The 21,255-nt window shown below is 36.0% G+C and overlaps 3 protein-coding genes across 4 annotated transcripts; 1 reads left to right on the top strand and 2 right to left on the bottom strand.

Annotated features, from left to right (window-relative positions):
- Positions 1-11: 11 nt before the first annotated feature.
- LOC8285855 (protein RESISTANCE TO PHYTOPHTHORA 1, chloroplastic) lies at positions 12-1,569 on the bottom strand. The gene is made up of 4 exons (XM_002524750.4): positions 1,135-1,569; positions 842-1,052; positions 562-731; positions 12-470 (listed from the first exon to the last, which is right to left on the bottom strand). Exons 1-4 carry the CDS (start codon positions 1,411-1,413, stop codon positions 444-446), a joined length of 687 nt encoding a protein of 228 aa, XP_002524796.1. The 5' UTR covers positions 1,414-1,569; the 3' UTR covers positions 12-443.
- A 371-nt stretch (positions 1,570-1,940) lies between these two features.
- Positions 1,941-17,421, top strand: LOC8285854 (piezo-type mechanosensitive ion channel homolog). 2 transcript variants are annotated; one of them, XM_015722727.3, is made up of 21 exons: positions 1,941-2,314; positions 2,581-2,661; positions 3,431-3,590; positions 3,683-3,840; positions 3,976-4,132; positions 4,310-4,496; positions 5,570-5,685; positions 6,004-6,088; positions 6,532-6,747; positions 6,827-7,004; positions 7,823-7,951; positions 8,124-8,297; positions 8,464-8,697; positions 9,102-10,652; positions 10,935-13,417; positions 13,930-14,325; positions 14,773-14,931; positions 15,151-15,660; positions 16,191-16,335; positions 16,432-16,576; positions 16,920-17,421. In XM_015722727.3, exons 1-21 carry the CDS (start codon positions 2,266-2,268, stop codon positions 17,053-17,055), a joined length of 7,449 nt encoding a protein of 2,482 aa, XP_015578213.1. In that variant the 5' UTR covers positions 1,941-2,265; the 3' UTR covers positions 17,056-17,421. The 2 variants fall into 2 exon arrangements, with proteins under 2 accessions (XP_015578213.1, XP_015578215.1); XM_015722729.2 differs by lacking the exons at positions 1,941-2,314; positions 2,581-2,661; positions 3,431-3,590; ... (2 more) ...; positions 4,310-4,496; positions 6,004-6,088.
- Positions 17,422-17,852: 431 nt separating this feature from the next.
- On the bottom strand, positions 17,853-20,004 carry LOC8285853 (methyl-CpG-binding domain-containing protein 4). Its single transcript, XM_002524748.3, has 2 exons — positions 19,778-20,004; positions 17,853-18,678 (listed from the first exon to the last, which is right to left on the bottom strand). The coding sequence occupies exons 1-2, from the start codon at positions 19,838-19,840 to the stop codon at positions 18,181-18,183; spliced, it is 561 nt and encodes a 186-aa protein (XP_002524794.2). The 5' UTR covers positions 19,841-20,004; the 3' UTR covers positions 17,853-18,180.
- Between the last annotated feature and the right edge of the window lie 1,251 nt (positions 20,005-21,255).

Below are 21,255 nucleotides of genomic sequence, written 5' to 3'. Positions count from 1 at the left end.
AAACAAGAGAGTAAAAGCAATGGGACGTAAGCGACGTTAATTTTGTCATTCACTAACCAACGGTTCGTCTGCAGCATGCTTACAGTTTACAACAAAGTTGTTTGTTTCCCAGAGTACAGTGAACCTCATACTGTATATATTTTACCTATCCCAGTATTTTATCAAACCTTCCAAAAGCTTCGAAACTCCAACGCATAATCTATCATCAGTTGAAGAAGAGAAAAAAGGACATGGTCTATTTGAATACATCTGGAAAGAGGGCGGTATCTGTGTCTTTGCTAACAGGAGGCAATTATGTTACTTCCTACAATGGTGTTGCAGTTTCATTTTTAGCAAGTGTATTATTATCTAACCAGCGCCAAGGACAATAGGATCAAGAAATCATCTGCAAGAACCCAGAACTCCAATCCAAGCAAAGAACAAGAAGTTCTGAGAGTGAGTTCTTACTCTCTTCTCTGGAGCCATCCCAACTGTAGGAGTATATACATTGCAATTTATCAAACAAATAAGAAGAAAAATAGATATATATTGAACTTATTGTTCTTGAATTAGGTGGCTTACCTTCCATGCATACATTGCAAAGAAGGCCATAGTATCCGCGGACCATACAACGGCAAAGGACTTCAAGAAGAAGGGGATTGTAACATTGAGCAGAGGGATCAGGAGAAATAGATAGTTAAGAGCTTCTTTCTCGTTCTTGGAGCAGTCTCTAGCGCGCAAAGAAGGAATTGCTGCAAAGAACAAGCACTATATTCTTTAGCTCTTTTCAATTAACTAATCAGACCTCTTCTTAAACTATCAAATCATAAAATGAAAATAAAATAAAATTAACGGACTTAACTGAACATCCAAATGGACCACATTCCCATCAATCTCCAGATGTCTGGCTCATTTGATGGGAAAATGAGATTGAAAGAAAGAGCTCCACCTAACAACATTGAGGCATAGCCTTGAACCTCAAAGACTGTGTACAAGGCAGTCCCTGGTACTGCAGGATTTTTGGTGGCTGTGGAAGCTCTGGGTGCAAAAGTTGCCGCAGTTTTTTGAACAGCCTGCATATGCAAATAATGAAATTAAATCATCAGACGATGTGGGCTTTCTTGAAATCAGTTAAAAATGGCAATTCTAACCAACCTTTTTGAGGTCTTTGTCAATGTCGAGTGCAGGGACCGTAGAAGAAGAGGAGGAGGAGACTTTACTTGTTTCATTTAGTTTTTCTTCTAGTTTTAGTTCTTGTTCTGACTCCTCTGCTGCTATCTGTGTATCTACTTCATTTGTATTTGCTCTTACTTTCAAGTTCTTGATGGATAAATGGGTGTTGCATAAACTATGTCTACATCTGAATCTTGTGCTTGTTAATGGAAGCTTTGTAATGTGATAGTTGCAGAAAGAGGATGAAACCAGCGAGTTCATCTTGTCCAAAAACAAAACAAAATACAGGAAGGACGAAGGAGGAAGAAGAGAAAAAAAAAAAATATCAGTTCCTGGCCTGAGAAACGACTAGGAGTGGAGAGGAGAGGATTGAGATAATGAACGTATGGTTAAGTTCAATAATCCATACGCTGCCGTTTAGCTGGCGCCGAAAATTGGAGCTGGTTCAATAATAATCCTGTCTGATTTATCTTATTTTGTTTGATTTTTATCTGTATTCAGTAAACTCTAGATAAAATAACACTCACTAGATTTATTTTATAATATTAAAATATTTATTTTCTTTTCTTTTCTTTTTCGTATATTTTTTTGGATAAAATAAATTTTTTACATAAATTTCAATTAAATTACATTTTTTCATATGAGGAATTACAAAGGGATGAAAAGCCTTAAACTGCCAATTTATTTATGGTCATTTTCTGCATTGTAATGAGGAATTAAAAAGGGATGAAAAGGGTTCTTAATTAATTGTTGAATGTTAGAGAACAATTAATTAATTGAACAAGTGGAGCGACTTCATTTTGTCAAAATTATATTATCTTTCTTCCTATTGGACAAAAATAAGATTTTTCTATTTTAACTTTATGATTACGATAATTAATAACTGTTTAAGGCTGGCACCTCTCCTTATTGTTGTTCCCCGAAGCAAAGCTAACCAAACGACGAAAGTGAAGCAAACCGTTTACCGGTTTCGACTTCCTTTCCAACGACGAAATCTTGATTTCCCGGCCATTTTTTAACGAAATTGATTAGACCTTTACTAAACTCATTAACCGGATCCTCGAATTTCGATCAGGAAACTGATTGTGAGATGAGACCGAGCTCAACATTACAATGGGTAATTTTCTTGTTGGATTTGTTTTGCCGTTGCTCCTCTTAACAGGTAATTTTGCTTCTTCTTCTTTTTCTTATTTTTCTTTGTTTGATAATTCTTGTAATTGGAATAATTTCTGATTAGCTTGAAGTCCACTTTGCTTTTGGACTTGTAGCTTACAAGCTACTGCTCCAATGTGTTTTCACGTCCGATTTGCATTTTAAGGCTTTCGCATTGAAAATGAGCTTTAATTTAGCAGTATTTATGAATGTTCTTAGTTGCAAGCTTAATCTCAAGCTTATTGATTTTTATTTTCTTTTGCCTCTTTCCCGCAGCTGCTTTGATTAATTGGAGTTTGATTTCACTTGTTGATTTAATAGCTTTCCTCCTAATTCATTATGCTGCACCGAAGATAGGTGAGCAGCTTTGTGTTTGTTTTACCCGTTTCACTACTTTACATTGCTGTTACTACTCTTTCTCTTTTGAAAATCATTACGTTTAATGTTATACTTTGGGCTTGGGTAATGCTACTATTTTCAGAAACAAGTATGCTGCTTCAAAATCAAGCATGACTGACATTAGTGCATGTCTCTTTGCTGATTGAGCATTGGAGGTTTTAGTCACTAAGAATGTGTATGATACAGTTGTCACTAAGTATTTGAGTCATCAGGTCTTTAGTCAAAATGCAGTTACTGCAATCAAATGGAATTATGTACAGTAAAGAATTGCAGTCACTTGATGGGGTTTGTCCTTCAGTTCGATAAACATGTAAGGTGCATCATTGAGGGACCAGAAAGCCTTTATAAGGTCGTTTATGACATAAACCCAGCACTAAACTTCTCAATGGTTTTTCTGTTTCTTATTTGTACCACAAAGGTAAGATGTATAATAAGATATGAGCATATGAAAAGGGTCTTATGTGTAGTCCTGATAGGCAGTTGCTATACCCTTGACAAGATATTCTTGATTGAGAAGTTCTTGATTTAGCTTTGCATTCAACTGTATAGATGCTAATGTCAGTCATCAACAATCATAAATTGTAATATCTTTTATTGGAAAGGAAAGTACAGAAATTTTTCTATTTTTTGTGCTTCTTTTACTGAGCACATTGTTGTTATATGACCAAGGAAATTTTAGTTTTCATTCTTTTAATGTTTTTCCTTTTACTTTTAAATTCTTCTGCAGGTTTTCGTTTTCGGAGGAGATTTTTGTTATTATGGCCTGTTATTTTGTTTTCCTTTCTTGTAATTTTTGCTCAAGTTGCATATCTTATTATATGGGCAATCAAGGGAAACAAATGGAGTGGAGCAAATGTTTGGTGGGCGCATCTAATTGGTTTTATGGTGTAAGATTTGATTTTCATTTTCAATATTGTTATGTTACTTGTTCATTGAATCTGCCTTTTTCTGACGCTTTCTTCATGTTTTTCCTTCACAGAGTTGAGTCCTGGAGATCACCATATGTGATCTATTTTTTGGTTGTGCAACTATTAGCACTTTTAGTTGCTTTAATTGATATACATGGGAACAGGTTTGGCCTCTTCCCATGGCAAGATTCCTGCTGGGTTCACTTCTTAAACATTCTTGAACGGATAGGTTAGTAAGTAGTTCACTACAGCTGCACGTTCTTCTCTTTGAAGTTCTTTTACCTTTTGATTGCTTTGTTTCTATGAAAGGTTCTATTTTGCTTCTATTGATTTGGGATCATTTTTCTATTTTACTACATGAAAGGTTCTCATCTTAGGGTTGGTTCCTGTCTGCTATTACCGGCCATTCAGCTGTGTGTGGGAATCAGCCATCCCACATGGCTTTCTCTACCTTTCTTTATCGGTAGCTGTGCAGGTCTTGTGGATTGGTCTCTTACAAGCAATTTTCTAGGGCTTTTCAGGTGATTTCTTTGAGTCCATATGTAATCACTTTCCATTGAACCCTCTTTCTCTATTACTTTCTCTTACAGAGACACACATGCATGCCCATGGTTCAGTCCACATTATAAATTTGTTTTGATTAACTCTTACATGCTAGTCTTATAAGTGACTAATGCTCATTCATATTGATCTTGAAGGTGGTGGAGGCCTCTTCAGCTGTATGCAAGCTTTAACATAATCTTGCTTTATGTCTATCAGCTTCCTGTAGAAGTCCCCAATTTATTTCACTGGATAGCTGATTTTATTGGTCTTTCCAAAATATCTGGAAAGACAGAGTGGCCTGAAATTTGTTCTGGTGCTTCTCTTGTACTTTTTTACATCATGGTAGGTATAGAGTTTAGCAGAACTATTTTCATACTAGTATCTTCTATTGCATGCTTATATTCCACTACTCTAGAATTTAGGTTAGCCAATATGGTTTAATTTTTAGTAAGAAAAAAATTTCTTTTTAACTGTAGCTTTCCAATATTCTGTAAATGTGGGTCAGAAGTCCCTATTTTTGATAATAAAGTATCTGTTATTACATGAAGATGGAACTAACAGAGGATATAATCTCCAATTACAGAGCTTACATGATGTGAAACACCTTCCAATATAGGCAAATAGGGTGCTTTCAAGTACTTAGACTTCTGATATTGTTGAATAAGTATAAATTATGCCTATCTAGTATAAATTATGCCTATCTATCTCTTTCTCTCTCAAGTTCTTCATAATATAGAGTGGCAGTGCTTACAAAATCTGAGAACTGATTGGTCAAAGCACAGGAAGATATCTATTTAAGGGGAATGAGACAATGCTATGAGTTGATGGGAAGAGTTGAAGTTCAATGAAAAATTTAAATGACATATTTGTTGCTTCTTTTTGTTTGTTTATGGTTTTAGAGGAAGATGCTCTCTAGAGTTCTCTTTATGCTTATGATTGGGGCGCTTCTTCCCCTTTTAAAGGAGAACTTTCCAATATGAAATTAGGTATTACACTATTCCTCCCAGTAGCCTTATTCTTTTACAGAAAGAATGTGCTTCATAAAAGGAGAGTTTTCAAATAGCAGTTGGGGCCTTTCTGTTGATTATCTTCTCTCCACAAGATGGGATGGCAAATTTGGTTAGGACAGCATTTTACTAAGAATGTGGTTGAATTGGTGAATATGTCTTTAAATTATTTGATTTCTTCAGTAGTGGAAAACCAAATGCTTACTTTAAGGATAAGTTTTTTATCTTCAACTATTTAATTATGTCTTTCATCTGCGATATGGAATAAGAAGTTCTTAAGAGATTTGTGGTGGAAAGTGCTTTTCCTATAATATATGGTCGTCAAATTTGTTCAAATGTTTTCTCTATTGATCTCTCAAGGTTATTTAATGGAATTGGTTTAAAACCTTTTTCTGCTCTCTAATGCAGCTATCCTTTGTTAAGTGTGACTTGGAGGAAATGGATTTCATTATGTCTATGAGAGAAAGTAATTTGACAGAGCAACTTCTCCCCTTGAGACATTCGTTTTTCATCCGTGAATCTAGGTAAGGCTTGGAACTTCCATGCAATTCTAAATAACTTTTATCATTTCCTCTCCATGTTTTTACCAATCACATTCTATGGCACCACTGCATGTAATAGAATGTCAGTTTAAATTTCAATCAGAAGTCAAATGGTAATTCTCCACTTTTCAAACGAAACTTTATAGCCACGTCTTTGTGTGTGAGACTTTGCTTCTGTGGAGGCTCATCAGTTGACTGATTGATAACCTAATCAAATGTACTGGGTTGAGTATTTAACTAGATATAAATAGCTTTTTTTTTGCTTTTTGCTTGCAACTGAAATTCATAAATAACTTGCAGATCCGGTGTCAGGCATACCAACGTTTTATTAAGAAGAGCAGTTTTTCGCACCTTTAGTATCAACTTTTTCACATACGGTTTCCCGGTACATATTCATGAACTACATGTCATCACCTTCTTTCTAGACTAGTTCATCTCATTATTATGATACAAGTTTTGGTTGGAGGAAAAGGTTTAAGCCAAGGCCCCGGAAAAGAGTGCCCACTGATAACCGGCCACAATTGTTTTTGCAATTTCCTTCAATATAATAAAAATGCATATTAAATTCTAAATTTGTGATTGGGTAACTTTGGTGGGCTCTACCAATGGGTCTGAAACATCAGAGCAAATTCTTCATAAACTGCCTTCTTGCAGCTAAAGTTATAAGTGGAATACTTACTCATTGTCCTCTCCATTGTTCTCCTATTTTGTAGATAATATACTTTAATAAGCATGTCGTGAAGTTTTGGGTGTTAATAATTTCAATAGTCATTCCCATTTGAATTTATCTAATATTAAATTTGTGCCTTGTGGCACTCTGTTTGATAGGTCTCCTTGTTTGCTCTTTCCTACTGGAGTTTTCATTTTTCCAGTATATGCGCATTTGGGTTGCTTGCATATGTAGGCTACATTGTTTATGCCTTCCCTTCTGTATTCCGTATGCACCGGTTAAATGGGCTGCTTCTTGTCTTCATTCTCTTTTGGGCAGTTAGCACTTATATCTTCAATGTAGCTTTTTCGCTCTTGACCAGAAAGCTTGGGAAGGTAGTCCTCTATCCCCACATTAATACTGTTTTTAATTATGGCGTAGTTGGTTTAAAGTTATTTCTTGAGTTGTGTGCAGGATATGCAAATATGGGAGATGGTTGGATTATGGCATTATCCCATTCCTGGATTCTTTTTGCTTGCACAATTTTTTCTTGGCATTTTGGTTGCTTTGGGTAATCTTGTGAATAACTCTGTTTTCCTCTATGTGTCTGATGAGAGTAATCGACCTTCAAATGAAAACTCCAGTGCAGAAGGTAATGAAATGAATTCTTTAGTTGTAATTAACTAATTATAATAGTTATTAGCTGATTATTTGTCCTGCTTATACCTAGATTTTGTGTTATTTATTCTCATATTTGTAGTTTTCTGCTTAACCATCCTTTTTCCATCCTGTTACTTTAATGGGGATGTGAAAAATTGATTCTCCCCCTGTTCTTCTAAGGCTAAATTTAATAATAGGCAAGCCACTGAATTCCTTTACACCACTTTATATTCTTTTCTAGTTTGAGTCCTACATATTGATTCTCTACCTATGGCTTAATTGAGTTACATTGCTTTATAATCGAGTCAGTTTCTCTTATCGCCTTCATTGATGCTATTGGTTTACCTTTTAGAATTTGGTTCTCTCTTGTACCCAAAGACTCAAAAATCGCACATATAGGTGACATTTGGCACACCAGTCAGCTCAATAATTCACAAATAAATTTCATTCTTGAGGCATTCAAGTGTTTAAGAGTGCAATATTTTATTGCCTGTATATGCATCCCTTTTGAGTTTATGAAACTAAGTAAGAAGTTTTCCCCGGGCCTTTGATTATCATGATACTGAAGTCAGGTATCTCCCTGATTTGGGATATTCTAGTCCTCGTTGGTGATTTTCTGTGCATGTTTCATATCTGGATCACTGATAAATTGACCAATTTCATATGATGTTGTTTTGCTCAAACATCCACTGCTTTGGAATGCTTGCATACTTCTATATGTTTTAGTGGAGAGACTTTTGAGCTAGAAATATTAACTTATCAGGATAACACTTCATCTATGTAACTGTGACATGATGTTCTTCATCACAGTGGAAGAAGATTCCAAAGTGTTGATTGTGGCGACAATTGCATGGGGACTCCGAAAATGTTCTCGGGCTATTATGTTGGCACTTATTTTCCTCATTGCCATGAAACCCGGTTTTATCCATGCTACTTACAGTGAGTTCTACAAAAGAAAATTCTCTTTAGAAATTTACTGTAAACTTCTGTTATCTTGAGATTGTTCATCATTCAAGTATGCACTCGAGCAAGTTGAGCGTGTGGCAATTATTCAAAAATGTAAGTTTGTCCAATTTTGCTAATTGTTTTTTTGGTCTGACTTATGCTTCAGTGATATTTTTCTTGATATATCTTCTGAGCCACGACATCAGCAGAAAGATACGCCAATCCATGATTCTTTTATGTGAAGCTCACTTCGCACTGTTGTACATTCTTCAGATCGATTTAATTTCTCACACTTTGGAGCAAACAGGCTCTTCAACTATGGAAGTTTTGCTGCAGTTAGGTAAACTTCTTAAGTGGTTCAAACTGAAATAATACCTTCTTAATGGACACGAACATGGGTTTTAATTGGTTTGTTTGCAGGTTTTGATATACAATTTTGCATAAGTTAGTCTTACCAGATAAGAGAAACAATTGCAAATGAAATGATTTTTTTGGAATTGGTGCAGGTCTTCTTAAACAAGATAGTTCCTGGGATTTCTTGGAAATAGCGTTGCTTGCTTGCTTCTGTGCCATTCATAACCATGGTTTTGAGATGTTATTTTCATTCTCAGCAATTGTGCAGCACACCCCGAGTCCTCCTGTTGGATTTAGCATCTTGAAAGCAGGTCTGAACAAATCAGTCCTACTGTCAGTGTATGCCTCCCCAACAGCCAAATATAGCCATGATCATCATTCTTATGGTATAAATTCATTTATATCTATCTTTTCCTAGATGACCGTGTGATTTAATTGCATTATCCATACCTTTCACCTCTAAATTTTATACTCACAATCAAGGATTCTTAAAGATAATAATTTTACCTTAAAGATACAAAACTGCTTAGGTGATTGGAAATAGGATCGTAAACCTTGTAATGACTCTACTTGGTTATTGAATCAAAAAATTTGATCCTTCATAATATGTCAGTCTGTCATTTATCCTTGATCAAATTTGAAATTATAATCACATTCTTTGTCTAGCTCTAAGCCTTCTGTCAAGAAGTTCTAGAATGAGAGGAGTGTTTGAATGCTCTATGAGTTTGCTAGTGCTTGTGCCATACTGCATTTAAATCTAGTAAACTTATTTTGTATTTTCTGTTTTCAGAGAGCAGGATAGCAGCATTCCTCAGTGCAGTCGGGCAGAAGTTTCTATCCATGTATCGATCATGTGGAACCTACATTGCTTTTCTGACTATTCTTCTTGCAGTATACCTGGTAACACCCAATTACATATCATTTGGGTATATATTCCTGCTCCTTGTTTGGATAATTGGAAGGCAACTTGTTGAGAAAACAAAAAGGCGTTTATGGTTCCCATTAAAAGCATATGCGATCATGGTTTTTGTCTCCATCTATAGCTTGAGCAGTTTCCCCCACTTTGAGATGTGGCTGTCCAGGTTCATTGATCTGTACTTTTATTTGGGCTACAACTCAGAGGCTTCATTGTTGCAAAATGTTTGGGAATCTCTGGCTATCTTGATAGTGATGCAACTTTATAGCTATGAGAGGAGACAGAGTAAATGTAACAGGTCCAACGATCCTGATCCATTGGATTCTGGGGTATTTGGGTTCATCAAGAGGTTTCTGATTTGGCACAGTCAGAAGATCTTGTTTATAGCATTATTCTATGCTTCTTTGTCTCCAGTTAGTGCATTTGGTTTTGTATATTTACTCGTCCTTGTAATATGTTCAACTTTACCCAAAACTTCTCGAATACCATCCAAATCATCCCTGTTGTATACAGGACTTTTAGTGACATCCGAGTATCTATTCCAGATGTGGGGTAGACAAGCTGGGATGTTTCCTGGGCAAAAGCATTCTGACCTTTCACTTTTCTTGGGTTTCCGTGCATATGCGCCAGGTTTTTGGGGGCTAGAATCAGGATTGAGGGGAAAAGTGCTAGTAATTGCTGCTTGCACTCTTCAGTACAATGTCTTCCGTTGGTTGGGGAAGATGCCAAATACTTTTCCAGATAAAGGAAAGTGGGAAGAGCCTTGTCCATTGTTTGTCTCAGATGAAAATGCATTTGCCAATGGTTCCATAATCAATGATGAAAATAAGGCACCATCAGAATATAATGTGCCTTCTGTAAAAAAAGAAACAGTTACGGCTACAAGCACATTCTCTTTCACCTCTAGTTTTACTCAACCACCTCATACTTTTTCCAATAAGACAGGTAGTTCTGTGGGTAGTGGCACCAGAATATTTTCATTTGGGTATATTTGGGGAAGCACCAAGGAGAGTCATAAGTGGAATAGGAAGAGGATTCTTGCATTGAGAAAGGAAAGATTTGAAACACAAAAGGCCCTCTTGAAAATATATTTGAAGTTCTGGATCGAGAATATGTTCAACCTCTTTGGCCTTGAAATAAACATGATTGCATTGCTTCTGGCCAGCTTCACTTTGTTGAACGCCATCGCGATGCTATATATTGCATTGCTTGCTGCTTGTATTCTTGTTAGTCGCCACATTATACGGAAGCTGTGGCCTATAGTTGTCACCTTATTCGCCTCCATTCTAATTTTGGAGTACTTTGCTATCTGGAAAAGTATCTTTCCTTTGAATCAACATGCCCCAAGTGAGACTGACATATATTGCCACAACTGCTGGAACAGCTCAACTCTTTATTTTCAGTATTGCAAGAACTGTTGGCTGGGTATTCACTCTTTGGCACTTTATACTTGTTTCATAAGATATCATGCATCATTCTTAGCTGCATTCAGCCTTGCAATATGGTCTATCTTAATATGTACCTCAACTGGCCCTTATTCTTGTCTAGAGGTCCAAATCATTAAGTCATTCGGCTGATTTTTTGTCACCTGCCCCCTTTTCTTTTAAATTGGGCCAATGCTCTAAGTGTATAATTCTCAAGTTTTTCCCCATGTTTTCTTGTGTCGTCATCATCATAAGCTAATTTTAAGTCCTGTGTTTTCTGTAGGACTAGTTGTGGATGATTCGCGCATGCTTGCCAACTATTTTGTGGTCTTTCTGCTGGCCTGTTTCAAACTCCGTGCTGATCGATTGTCCAGTTTCTCAGCTTCATCAACATACCGCCAAATGATCTCTCAACGTAAAAATACCTTTGTTTGGAAGGATCTCTCTTTTGAAACTAAAAGCATGTGGACTTTTCTCGATTACATGAGACTTTACTGCTATGTCCATCTGTTGGATCTTGTGCTATGCTTGATATTGATTACTGGAACCCTGGAATATGACATTCTGCACCTTGGTTATCTTGCATTTGCTCTGGTTTTTTTTCGGATGAGACTTGTAATACTGAAAAAGAAGAACAAGATTTTCAGATTCTTGCGCATATACAACTTTGCTCTCATTGTTCTATCTCTTGCCTATCAATCTCCTTTTGTGGGTGTATTTAGTTCTGGGAAGTGTGAGACAATCAGTTACATATATGAGATGATTGGATTTTATAAATATGAGTATGGGTTTCGAATTACTGCAAGATCTGCACTTGTTGAAATTATCATATTTATGCTGGTTTCACTGCAGTCCTATATGTTCTCCTCCAACGAATTTGATTATGTGTCACGATATCTTGAAGCAGAGCAAATTGGAGCCATTGTGCGCGAGCAAGAGAAGAAAGCTGCATGGAAAACTGCACAGTTACAACATATTCGTGAATCTGAGGAGAAAAAACGCCAGCGTAACCTGCAAGTAGAAAAGATGAAGTCTGAAATGCTTAACATACAAATTCAGCTTCACACCATTAACTCAACAACTAAGTGTAATGACACTTCCCCTGACAGAGAAGGCCTAAGGAAAAGGAGAAGTACTTCTCTTACTTCTAAAAGGGGTTCTGCTAGCCCTATTAAAGATGATGGAACCCTCAAGGAACAAGAGCAGATAATTAATCAGGATTCAGAATTTCCTTTTGATATGAATGAATCTCCAGATAGTTTAAATATAGAAAGCCTAGAAAGAGAAATGTCTCCAAAATATGTTTCAGAGTCTCCTATTTGTGAGATCAGACAGGAATCAACTGATAGCATACATTTTGATTCTGGAAAAATTGGAAGGGGTCAATCTAAGGAAAATGCTCTGAAATCTGCAGTACAGCTGATAGGAGATGGTGTTTCCCAGGTGCAGTCTATTGGAAATCAAGCAGTTAATAACCTTGTGAGCTTCTTGAACATTCCAGAAGATTCAGATACTAGTGAGCACTCCTTATCTGAAAATGGAGTTTATGATGAGATGGAGAGCCAGAAGAACAAGCATGTAAATTTGGACCGTGCATCTTCTCTCCAGTCTGATATGAGTTCTGATGCTACAAGTCTGCAGATTGGAAGGATCTTCCGACATGTATGGTCCCAAATGCAGTCCAATACTGATATTGTATGTTATTGTTGTTTCATTATTGTCTTTCTATGGAACTTTAGTTTGCTCTCTATGGTGTATCTTGTGGCTCTCTTCTTATATGCTTTATGTGTAAACACTGGCCCAAATTACATCTTCTGGATTGTCATGCTGATTTACACAGAAGTGTACATTTTGCTGGAGTATCTGTACCAGATTATCATTCAACACTGCGGGTTGACAATTGATCCACTCCTACTTCGTGACTTGGGATTTCCTGCACATAAAATCAGCTCATCCTTTGTAATCAGTTCACTGCCTCTGTTCCTTGTCTACTTATTTACCCTCCTGCAGAGCTCAATAACAGCAAAAGATGGTGAATGGACACCATCTATGGAGAATAAATTTTGTAGAAGAAGTTCTCTGCATGGAGAAGAGGTTCATCTGAACTACAGCTGGAGCAAAAAGGCAGAGGAACTGCAACATTTAATGACAAGTATGGTAAAGTTGATAATCAGAAGCATCTTTAGGTATTGGGAATCATTGACACAGGGGGCAGAGTCTCCTCCATATTTTATCCAGGTGTCAATGGATGTTCACTCGTGGCCAGAAGATGGAATTCAGCCAGAGAGAATTGAATCTGGAATAAACCAATTGCTTAAAATTGTTCATGATGAGAGATGCGAAGAGAAGAGCCTGAATCATTGTCCTTTTGCTAGTAGGATTCATGTCCAGAGCATTGAAAGAAGTGAAGAAAACCCAAACATGGCGGTAGTTGTTTTTGAGGTGGTGTATGCCTCTCCTTTGACAAGCTGTGCATCAGCAGAATGGTACAAGTCACTAACTCCAGCAGCTGATGTAGCAAAGGAGATTCTTAAAGCAAAGGATGATGGGTTTGTTGGAGAAATTGGTTTTCCATACCCTATTGTCTCTGTCATTGGGGGAGGTAAAAGAGAAATTGATCTGTATGCCTATATATTCGGTGCAGATTTGAGTGTGTTCTTCCTAGTTGCAATGTTCTACCAATCTGTCATTAAGCATAGAAGTGAATTCTTAGATGTTTATCAGCTTGAAGATCAGTTTCCGAAAGAGTTTGTGTTTATCTTGATGGTAAGTTTGTATATCTATCTTGTTTTGTTATTTCTGTGTGTAATGTAATTTAAAAAATGGATCAAGTTCAAAATAATAATTAAGCACAGATGCAAGAGAGAATGACTGACTCAATGTGCACTGCTTGTTTAGTATTTCCATCTCTTCATCCTATGTCCTTAATTAGTCAGTAAGGGAACTGTAACATTGATCTTGGTTCAAAGTTAATCTTGAAAAACCTCTTCTTAGATTTTTGGTGCCTCCCTCAATAAACTTTAAGGCAGATTTTGCACATTTCAAATAACGCACCTCATTTTTCCCATGACGATATATATTGTACATGCTTTTGATTTCACTAGCGCACACACACGCACAAACACACAGAGCTATGAGTATTTAATTCTGAGTAAAGTCAAGAGACTGATTCATTTTTCCTGGCTTGCTAAGTGTATCAGAATTCTCTTCTCTTGATCTCATGTGGCTTCCCTATTTTGTCTTGGTTTCTAACTATTTTAACTGCTTTCTACATGCAGGTTATCTTTTTCTTAATTGTTCTTGATCGCATCATTTACCTCTGTTCATTTGCCACTGGAAAGGTTATCTTTTATATTTTCAACCTCATCCTCTTTACATATTCAGTCACAGTGTATGCCTGGCAGTTGGAACCTTCCCAAGAACATGCTACAGGACTAGCACTCCGTGCTATATTTCTTGCAAAAGCAGTGTCTCTAGCACTGCAGGCAATACAAATCCGCTATGGTATTCCGCATAAGAGCACATTGTATCGACAGTTTCTGACTAGCCAAGTATCGCGTATAAATTATTTAGGCTATAGACTTTATCGTGCTCTGCCATTTCTTTATGAATTACGATGTGTGCTGGACTGGTCGTGTACAACCACATCTTTGACTATGTATGATTGGCTGAAGGTAATTTGAGAAAATCTTAGTTTGCATTGGAGCATCACCTAAATATCATTGTTATGTTTGTTGCTGAACTATCACCGTTGTATTGCTCTTTGCAGTTTTTCCTTTTCCCTCTCATGAAATTAGAATTCTTTAGAAGCAATATCTCTCAACATCTCTTGTTGTGGAGGCCCTTCTAATATGTTTGCCACTTAAATATGCTCTTTTAAAGAACTGCTTAAAATGGATTGCTATTTGAATTTCTTTATAACTTGATCTGGAGTTTCTCTTCTTCTCGTGATTCTGTAGGAAGTTGCATCCATTCTGTACACTCATTCCATTTGATCATTTTCTGTCTAATCTAGTCACCTTTGATTCTTGTCGTTTGATGGCTTGGACTTTATTCTCAGTAGCTTCTTTTCATCTGTTGCAAGCTCATTTATGGAACTGATAAATGGCTTTTTCTTTTAGCTGGAGGACATAAATGCAAGTCTTTACCTTGTCAAATGCGATAATGTCTTGAATAGAGCTTCACACAGACCAGGAGAGAGACAAACGAAATGGACCAAATGTTGCAATGGGATATGCCTGTTCTTCATATTGATCTGTGTTATCTGGGCTCCTATGTTGGTAAGAAACTTATAATACATGATTAGTTACCAGTATGATACATGTGCCTTGGGGAATTTTAGAAGGGTCATAATTGTAAGTAATTGCTTTATTGATGCTGCTGTTATCTGTGGAAAAAAACTAGGGCTTCATATATGTGTTTGCACACTTACCAATACTGTAATGTAAAAAAAGGTAGTGCATTTTATGTTCCATGAAATGTTATTTTGCTCCTTGCAGATATACAGCAGTGGCAACCCAACAAATATGGCTAACCCCATTAAAGATGCAAGTGTTCAGCTTGACATCAAGACAGTGGGTGGAAGGTTAACATTGTATCAAACTACACTTTGCGAAAAACTCCCGTGGGATAATGTCAACTCTGATGTTGATCTAGATCCCCATCACTTTTTAGATATTTATAACAAGAATGATATTCAGCTGATATGCTGCCAAGCAGATGCAAGTATGTTGTGGCTTGTTCCTGATGTGGTTCAGAAGAGATTTATCCAGTCCCTGGACTGGGATTTGGATATGGATATTCTTTTTATTTGGGTACTAACCAGAGATAGGCCGAAGGGCAAGGAAACTGTGAAATATGAGAAACCTGTTGAACTTATGGATCTTCCAAAACGATCAGACATCCAGAAAGTTCTTAATGGCTCTACAAACAGCTTTAGGATGCATAATCTTTATCCAAGATACTTGCGTGTTACTGGTTCCGGTGATGTCAGGCCCCTGGAGCAAGAGGTACCTTACAGTTTTATCCAAGTACTTGCCTTCATTCACTCAGGAGCTAGACCTTCTTTCCTATGCGTGTGCTTGCCTGTTTCTGTGCATAGATGAACTTGTTTACCCTGTTTCATTATACATAGGTTCATGGTCCTGTTCTATTTCTTGCAGTCATAATAAGTATTAATCACATGGTTCAATGTTGCTGCTGAAAGCTTAACACTCTTTTTATATCATTATATTTAAATGTCCTCTTGAGCTATTAGTTTTTCCTAATTGGTGACTAATTGAGGTATCGAAGTGATACATAATGATTGGCTTAGCTAGTTCATGGGATTCAGGCTCTAGAGAGGTAGATGTCCAGTGGCCACCTTTTCATTTACTTAGAAACGGGCATTTTTGTTCTTTGAATAATAGGTCACTACTGTCCTACAATTATACCTTTGGTCATCTTCACGGGGTAGGCTAGCTATTATAAGATAAATAGTGGTTTTTCTAGGCATGGTTTTTCTTACCTGAAAACACTGGTAAAACATCACTATTTGCAGGCTGGTGCAGTCAGTGCGGATCTCATTATGAATAGTGCAGATTTTAACTGGTGGTCATTTCATGATATCAATTCATCAGATGTGAGAGGCTGCGGGGGTTTGGCAGGACCCATGGCCATCATAATGTCTGAGGAAACCCCGCCGCGTAAGTTTAAAGAGCCTTTCTATGCTACAGATATGATAATTGGTGAAATGAATTTTTATTTTATAATAATATTTTTTTGTTAAATTGCTTTTGCAGAGGGCATTCTAGGGGACACAATCAGCAAGTTCAGCATTTGGGGTCTCTATATTACTTTTGTGCTTGCCGTAGGACGTTTTATCAGACTTCAATGCTCAGACTTAAGAATGAGAATACCGTACGAAAATTTACCTTCCTGTGACAGGTAATACATCTATGTTTGGGGTCTTCTTTCTTTGTGGTTTGACTTTGCACAGTGCTGCGTGCTCATTATGAAATATATTGACACATTTCTATGACGCGTCTCTTAACCCCTAAAAGAAGCACAATTTTCTTTCACATGGCTCCCTCTTTTAGGAGGAAAGACCAATTATACTTGCCTCGATTTAAGTCTTGTGGTTAGAATGGAAAATTGAGGAATACATAAACAATAAGCTTCCAATGGCACAACCTTGCTTTAGCGTGACATCAAAGCAAAAAATTTACATGCTCATCTTGCAGTCTCTTCCTCCTGCTCGTATTCATAAAAAATCTATTGCATGATGCAGGTTGATAGCGATCTGTGAAGATATATATGCTGCAAGAGCAGAAGGTGAGCTTGGAGTTGAAGAGGTCCTTTATTGGACGCTTGTAAAGATTTATAGATCACCACACATGCTGCTCGAATACACTAAACCAGACTAGTTGGAAGGCCAAGCATTAGAATTGACCAAGTTACAGTAGAATGTATGCATAATATACCAACTTTACGGCCCTGAGAAATTATGAAACTTCGATCACATGGTTTTTCTGCAGAGGATCCTTGTCTTTTGTATTTGATGGATTCTGCTTGCAGATTTGCCGTTTAATTCTCATGAAATGCAAGGCCCTGAATCAAATATCTTTTACCGACTGACAGCTGAGGACCGTGGTGATTCAATTTTTTCTGCTTTGTGTTGTACATATAATTATTGGTTACAAATTTGTACAGAACTTTTTGTGATAGTTCAGAAAGAGGCATGTATGGATCCCGATATTCAATGAAAATGAATCTTAATTGCATTTTTTTCAGTTGCCAGGGTGGTTTTTTTTTTGGGTTTCTCTGTTTCTGTTCTTCCTATGTTTTTGTTTTGCCAATGAAGAAGGCAATATTGCGAGTTATCATATTCCTATCCTCGCTCTACAAAGAATAAGAATTCGGGCAGGATGGAGTAAATAATTTGACTTTCCACGAGGAGGGACGTGCTCCCTATATTATCCAAGCTCAAGTTATGCAATTGCATTAATTTTTCTCTATTGCGGGTCGAGAACCTTTTTACCTTTCTTGTCAAGGAAGGTACAGGTACTGAGTTGGACCAGAATATTCGTAAAATTGACTTATTTAGTATCCTTCGTTATCAAAGAGGGGACTTTGGGCTTCTTTATTGAAAAAGGCGAGTGAGGGAGAGAGGAAGAATCAATCAATTCATGCACCAAAAAAAAAAAATCATAGTTACAATTCCTTTAGAACCAACTCTATTCTTGCTTCTCAGTTCTCACTCATGAAATCTCAATAAAGACAAGTTTCAAAAATAGCAAATAGTATATCCAACACTTCGGAGAACAGTCTAATAGATAAATGGTAAAGGGCAGCAACCTAACTGTTAAATAAATATTTTTCTTACAGCCATCCCCATAGTTCCACCACTGTCCGTAAATGTGTTGATTCAACAAAATCCCCACATGGAAGTAAAACTGATCAGAAATTTCTCATCAGAGCGATCTCATAAAATACAACACCGATTGACGAGTTCACTTTAGAAACAGCTTTAACGACATACCAGTTCCAGCTCAAGCTGCATCCTTCGATGCCTTAACTTTTTTACTGCTAGCACTAGCAGTTGCCTTCTTCACATCCTCAGGTACGGTTTCTTCCATTACCTTTGGAGATGTGAAATTGAAGTCCTCGATAGATACACCTTTGTATTTTGGATTTGCTTCTAAAAATGCTGCAATTTCATTTCTCGTTCTTAGTTTCTTTCCTGTCGGAGTGATATAGTAAGCATCCATTTTCGAAAAATCTCGCCTGAGCACCAAGCTCCTCTTAAAACCCCCTGGGGTCTTTGGGAGCCCAGGCTTGTCAATGACCCATGTTCGAGATGCATCACACTCGATATCGGCAGGATCCTCACAAGATATACCAGGTTTTCTGTTGCAATAAAAGGGATTCTCTACAATTTTGCTTCTAATTTCCTCGTACTCTTCTTCGGTTTCAATCACTCTCCATTTCATGCATTTTTCACACTGTGCAGCATATGTATCAACCGATCGCATTGCCCCTCGAGAATTCTGTCATTATAATAATAAAAAGATGATTTAACATCTCTTTTCTTTTACATTTCCTCACTTGTCAGTAACATAATAGGATGGCAACAACTTAATGACAATTTCTTGAAGCAAAAGAACTGCAGCTACTTCTGCAAGTCTTCATTCATGCCCAAAGGACCATAAATGTTGAATTACATAAGAAGTACTGTTATTATGAGAAATGGCCTGATATAACCATGTATTTCTTCCACTTCTATTAATACAATCTTGTATACATTGTAGCTGATAAGCCTAATATACTTTGAAGAGATGAGAATGAACTGTTGACTAGAGGTGGCAAATTGTGTTAGCAAGTTGTGTTCATTTTGTGTGGAAACAAAGGTATAACACAATTTGGGTCAACACGATCTCAAAACATGATAATGTAAGAATTTCGATCTTGATTACTTTAATATAATAATGAAGAAAAAATGTTTAGAACAAAAAATCTTCACATAGGCTACCATGGTATAGATAATTAAATAAGTAAACCCTATAGTTCAGAACTAATATCTTGTTCTGAACTAACACAAATTCTCAACTAATAACAACAGAATTAATAGAAAATCCATTTCATTGTGCTATTCCGGTTCCTAAAACCTAAGTAGAAAAAGAAAAACCCTCTTAAGTCTTGAGGTCCACAGTTACCTGCCCATACTCTTAACATTTTACTAGCTAAATTTAACCTCAACTAAAATAAAATCATTTAATTCAAGATCTAATCTAGACTTTAAAGAACGTAGATTTCAACCAAGAACCACAAACCCAAACTGTAAATCTAACATAACAATCACAAAATTGGCAATGCAACATCAAATGCATACAGAATCCAGTATTTGATTACAAAGAAAATCCAAAATAAAAGAAGAAGAAGAAACTCGACAGTTTAAAAATCAAGAAAGTTGGATTCTTTTATCTTTTCTTCTTGCATTTTCTCATGAAACAAAACCTAAAAAAATAACCTTGGTTACATATAAGAATTTATTTTTAAAAAGAATCAAGAAAAACGAATTTATAAATTAACATAAAGGAAGAAAGAAAGAAACGGAATTGAAGAAGGGAGATAATTAGGGATTCTTACCTTCGAATTCGACGACGTTTTAGGAGTTTTAGGGGTTTCTTTGGTGTCGTCTTTTGTTGCCATCTCTCTCTCTCTCTTTTCTTGTCCTCCGTTCTCTCTCTGTCTCTATTTGGAGAAATTTAAATTAGATTTCTTTCTTCTTCTTCTCTTTTTTTTTGGTCTTTCGAGAGACGCTGTATTCAAGCTACACAGTACATATGCAGCTGCATTACTGTTACAAGGGTAGTGATAAAGTCACGAGTTCAGGCACATTTTTATGTCACTGGTCTCATCACTACATGACACGTGGATGTACATATCAGCTCCAGATAGGTCCCACGGGGCTGCTGAGATCTCCTGCATGCTTCTTACGTGTCCAGTTTCTTTTTTTGGCCTTTTTAACAATTTGAAACGGCTGGCTATTTAGGTTTGAGAATCAGTGGGACCCGCAGATAGGTAGGAAGAAAACGTAGGGTCGGTTGGTGAAAGTGGGACCCTCAGATTCTTTTTGGCCGTTTTCCAATTTACAGATAAAAACATGAAGGAATGGATTTTCCTTTTTTTTTTTTTCTATAAACTGGATTCTGAATTAATGACCAACATTTGTGCTATTAAAAGTAAATTGTTGGGTAAATTACTACGACCCTCCTCGCATGATCCTTTACTTTTTAGTAACAATTCTCCTACATCAAATTAAATTTCCTATATAAATTTATACAAAAATATATATAATTTTTTAATTTTATAAAAGGATATTTGTGATTTTACTTTAAAAATTTAGCCTAATAAATTTATTATTATAACTTATTTTTTAAAAAATTTTAAATTACTTATTAAAAATTTTATTTATTATAATTTATTTTATAGATATTATTATTATACTTATTTCTAAAAAATTAAGATACTATAATAAGTTTTGTCATAGTTTATTTAATTATGTTAATACATTTGATTAGTGTCAATTTCTAAATTTAGTGACTATTAGTAATATTATATTATATAAAAGAATTTGTAATATGTTTTGAGAGTGATTTTTAAAACATCAAGAACTAATTGTTTTTTTTATTAACAAAATATTAGCTTTAAGTTTTGGAAGAAGAATGAAATAGTATATTAACCAAATTTTAAGAGGTCATAATGTAGTAATAATGTAGTACTAAAATATGAGGATTAATTTATGTATTTTACATAAAGATACTTTGTCCAATTACAACTCACTATGAGATACTTTTTCCTTTATTCTTTTCACACTCCTAATCTTTTCCTTATTTACAAAATAAGGTCTTGATTGTCCAGTATTTAATATTTTCTCTTCTCAGTCTACAATTGACACGTTTATTTTATTTTCTATTTATTTAAAGTATTATATATTTTTCTTTAAAAGGCTGATAAACTATCAGTTCAATTTTTATATATCATATTTTATCGATATTTTATTCACTTTATGTTTAAATATTAAGATCCATTCTCTTCTTATTTCTAGTTTAATATTTATCGGC

Source organism: Ricinus communis, chromosome 1, assembly GCF_019578655.1.
Source record: "Ricinus communis isolate WT05 ecotype wild-type chromosome 1, ASM1957865v1, whole genome shotgun sequence".
Taxonomy (NCBI): Eukaryota; Viridiplantae; Streptophyta; class Magnoliopsida; order Malpighiales; family Euphorbiaceae; genus Ricinus; species Ricinus communis.
The sequence above is the reverse complement of the archived record's forward strand: the minus strand, read 5'-3'. Positions and strand labels throughout refer to the sequence as shown.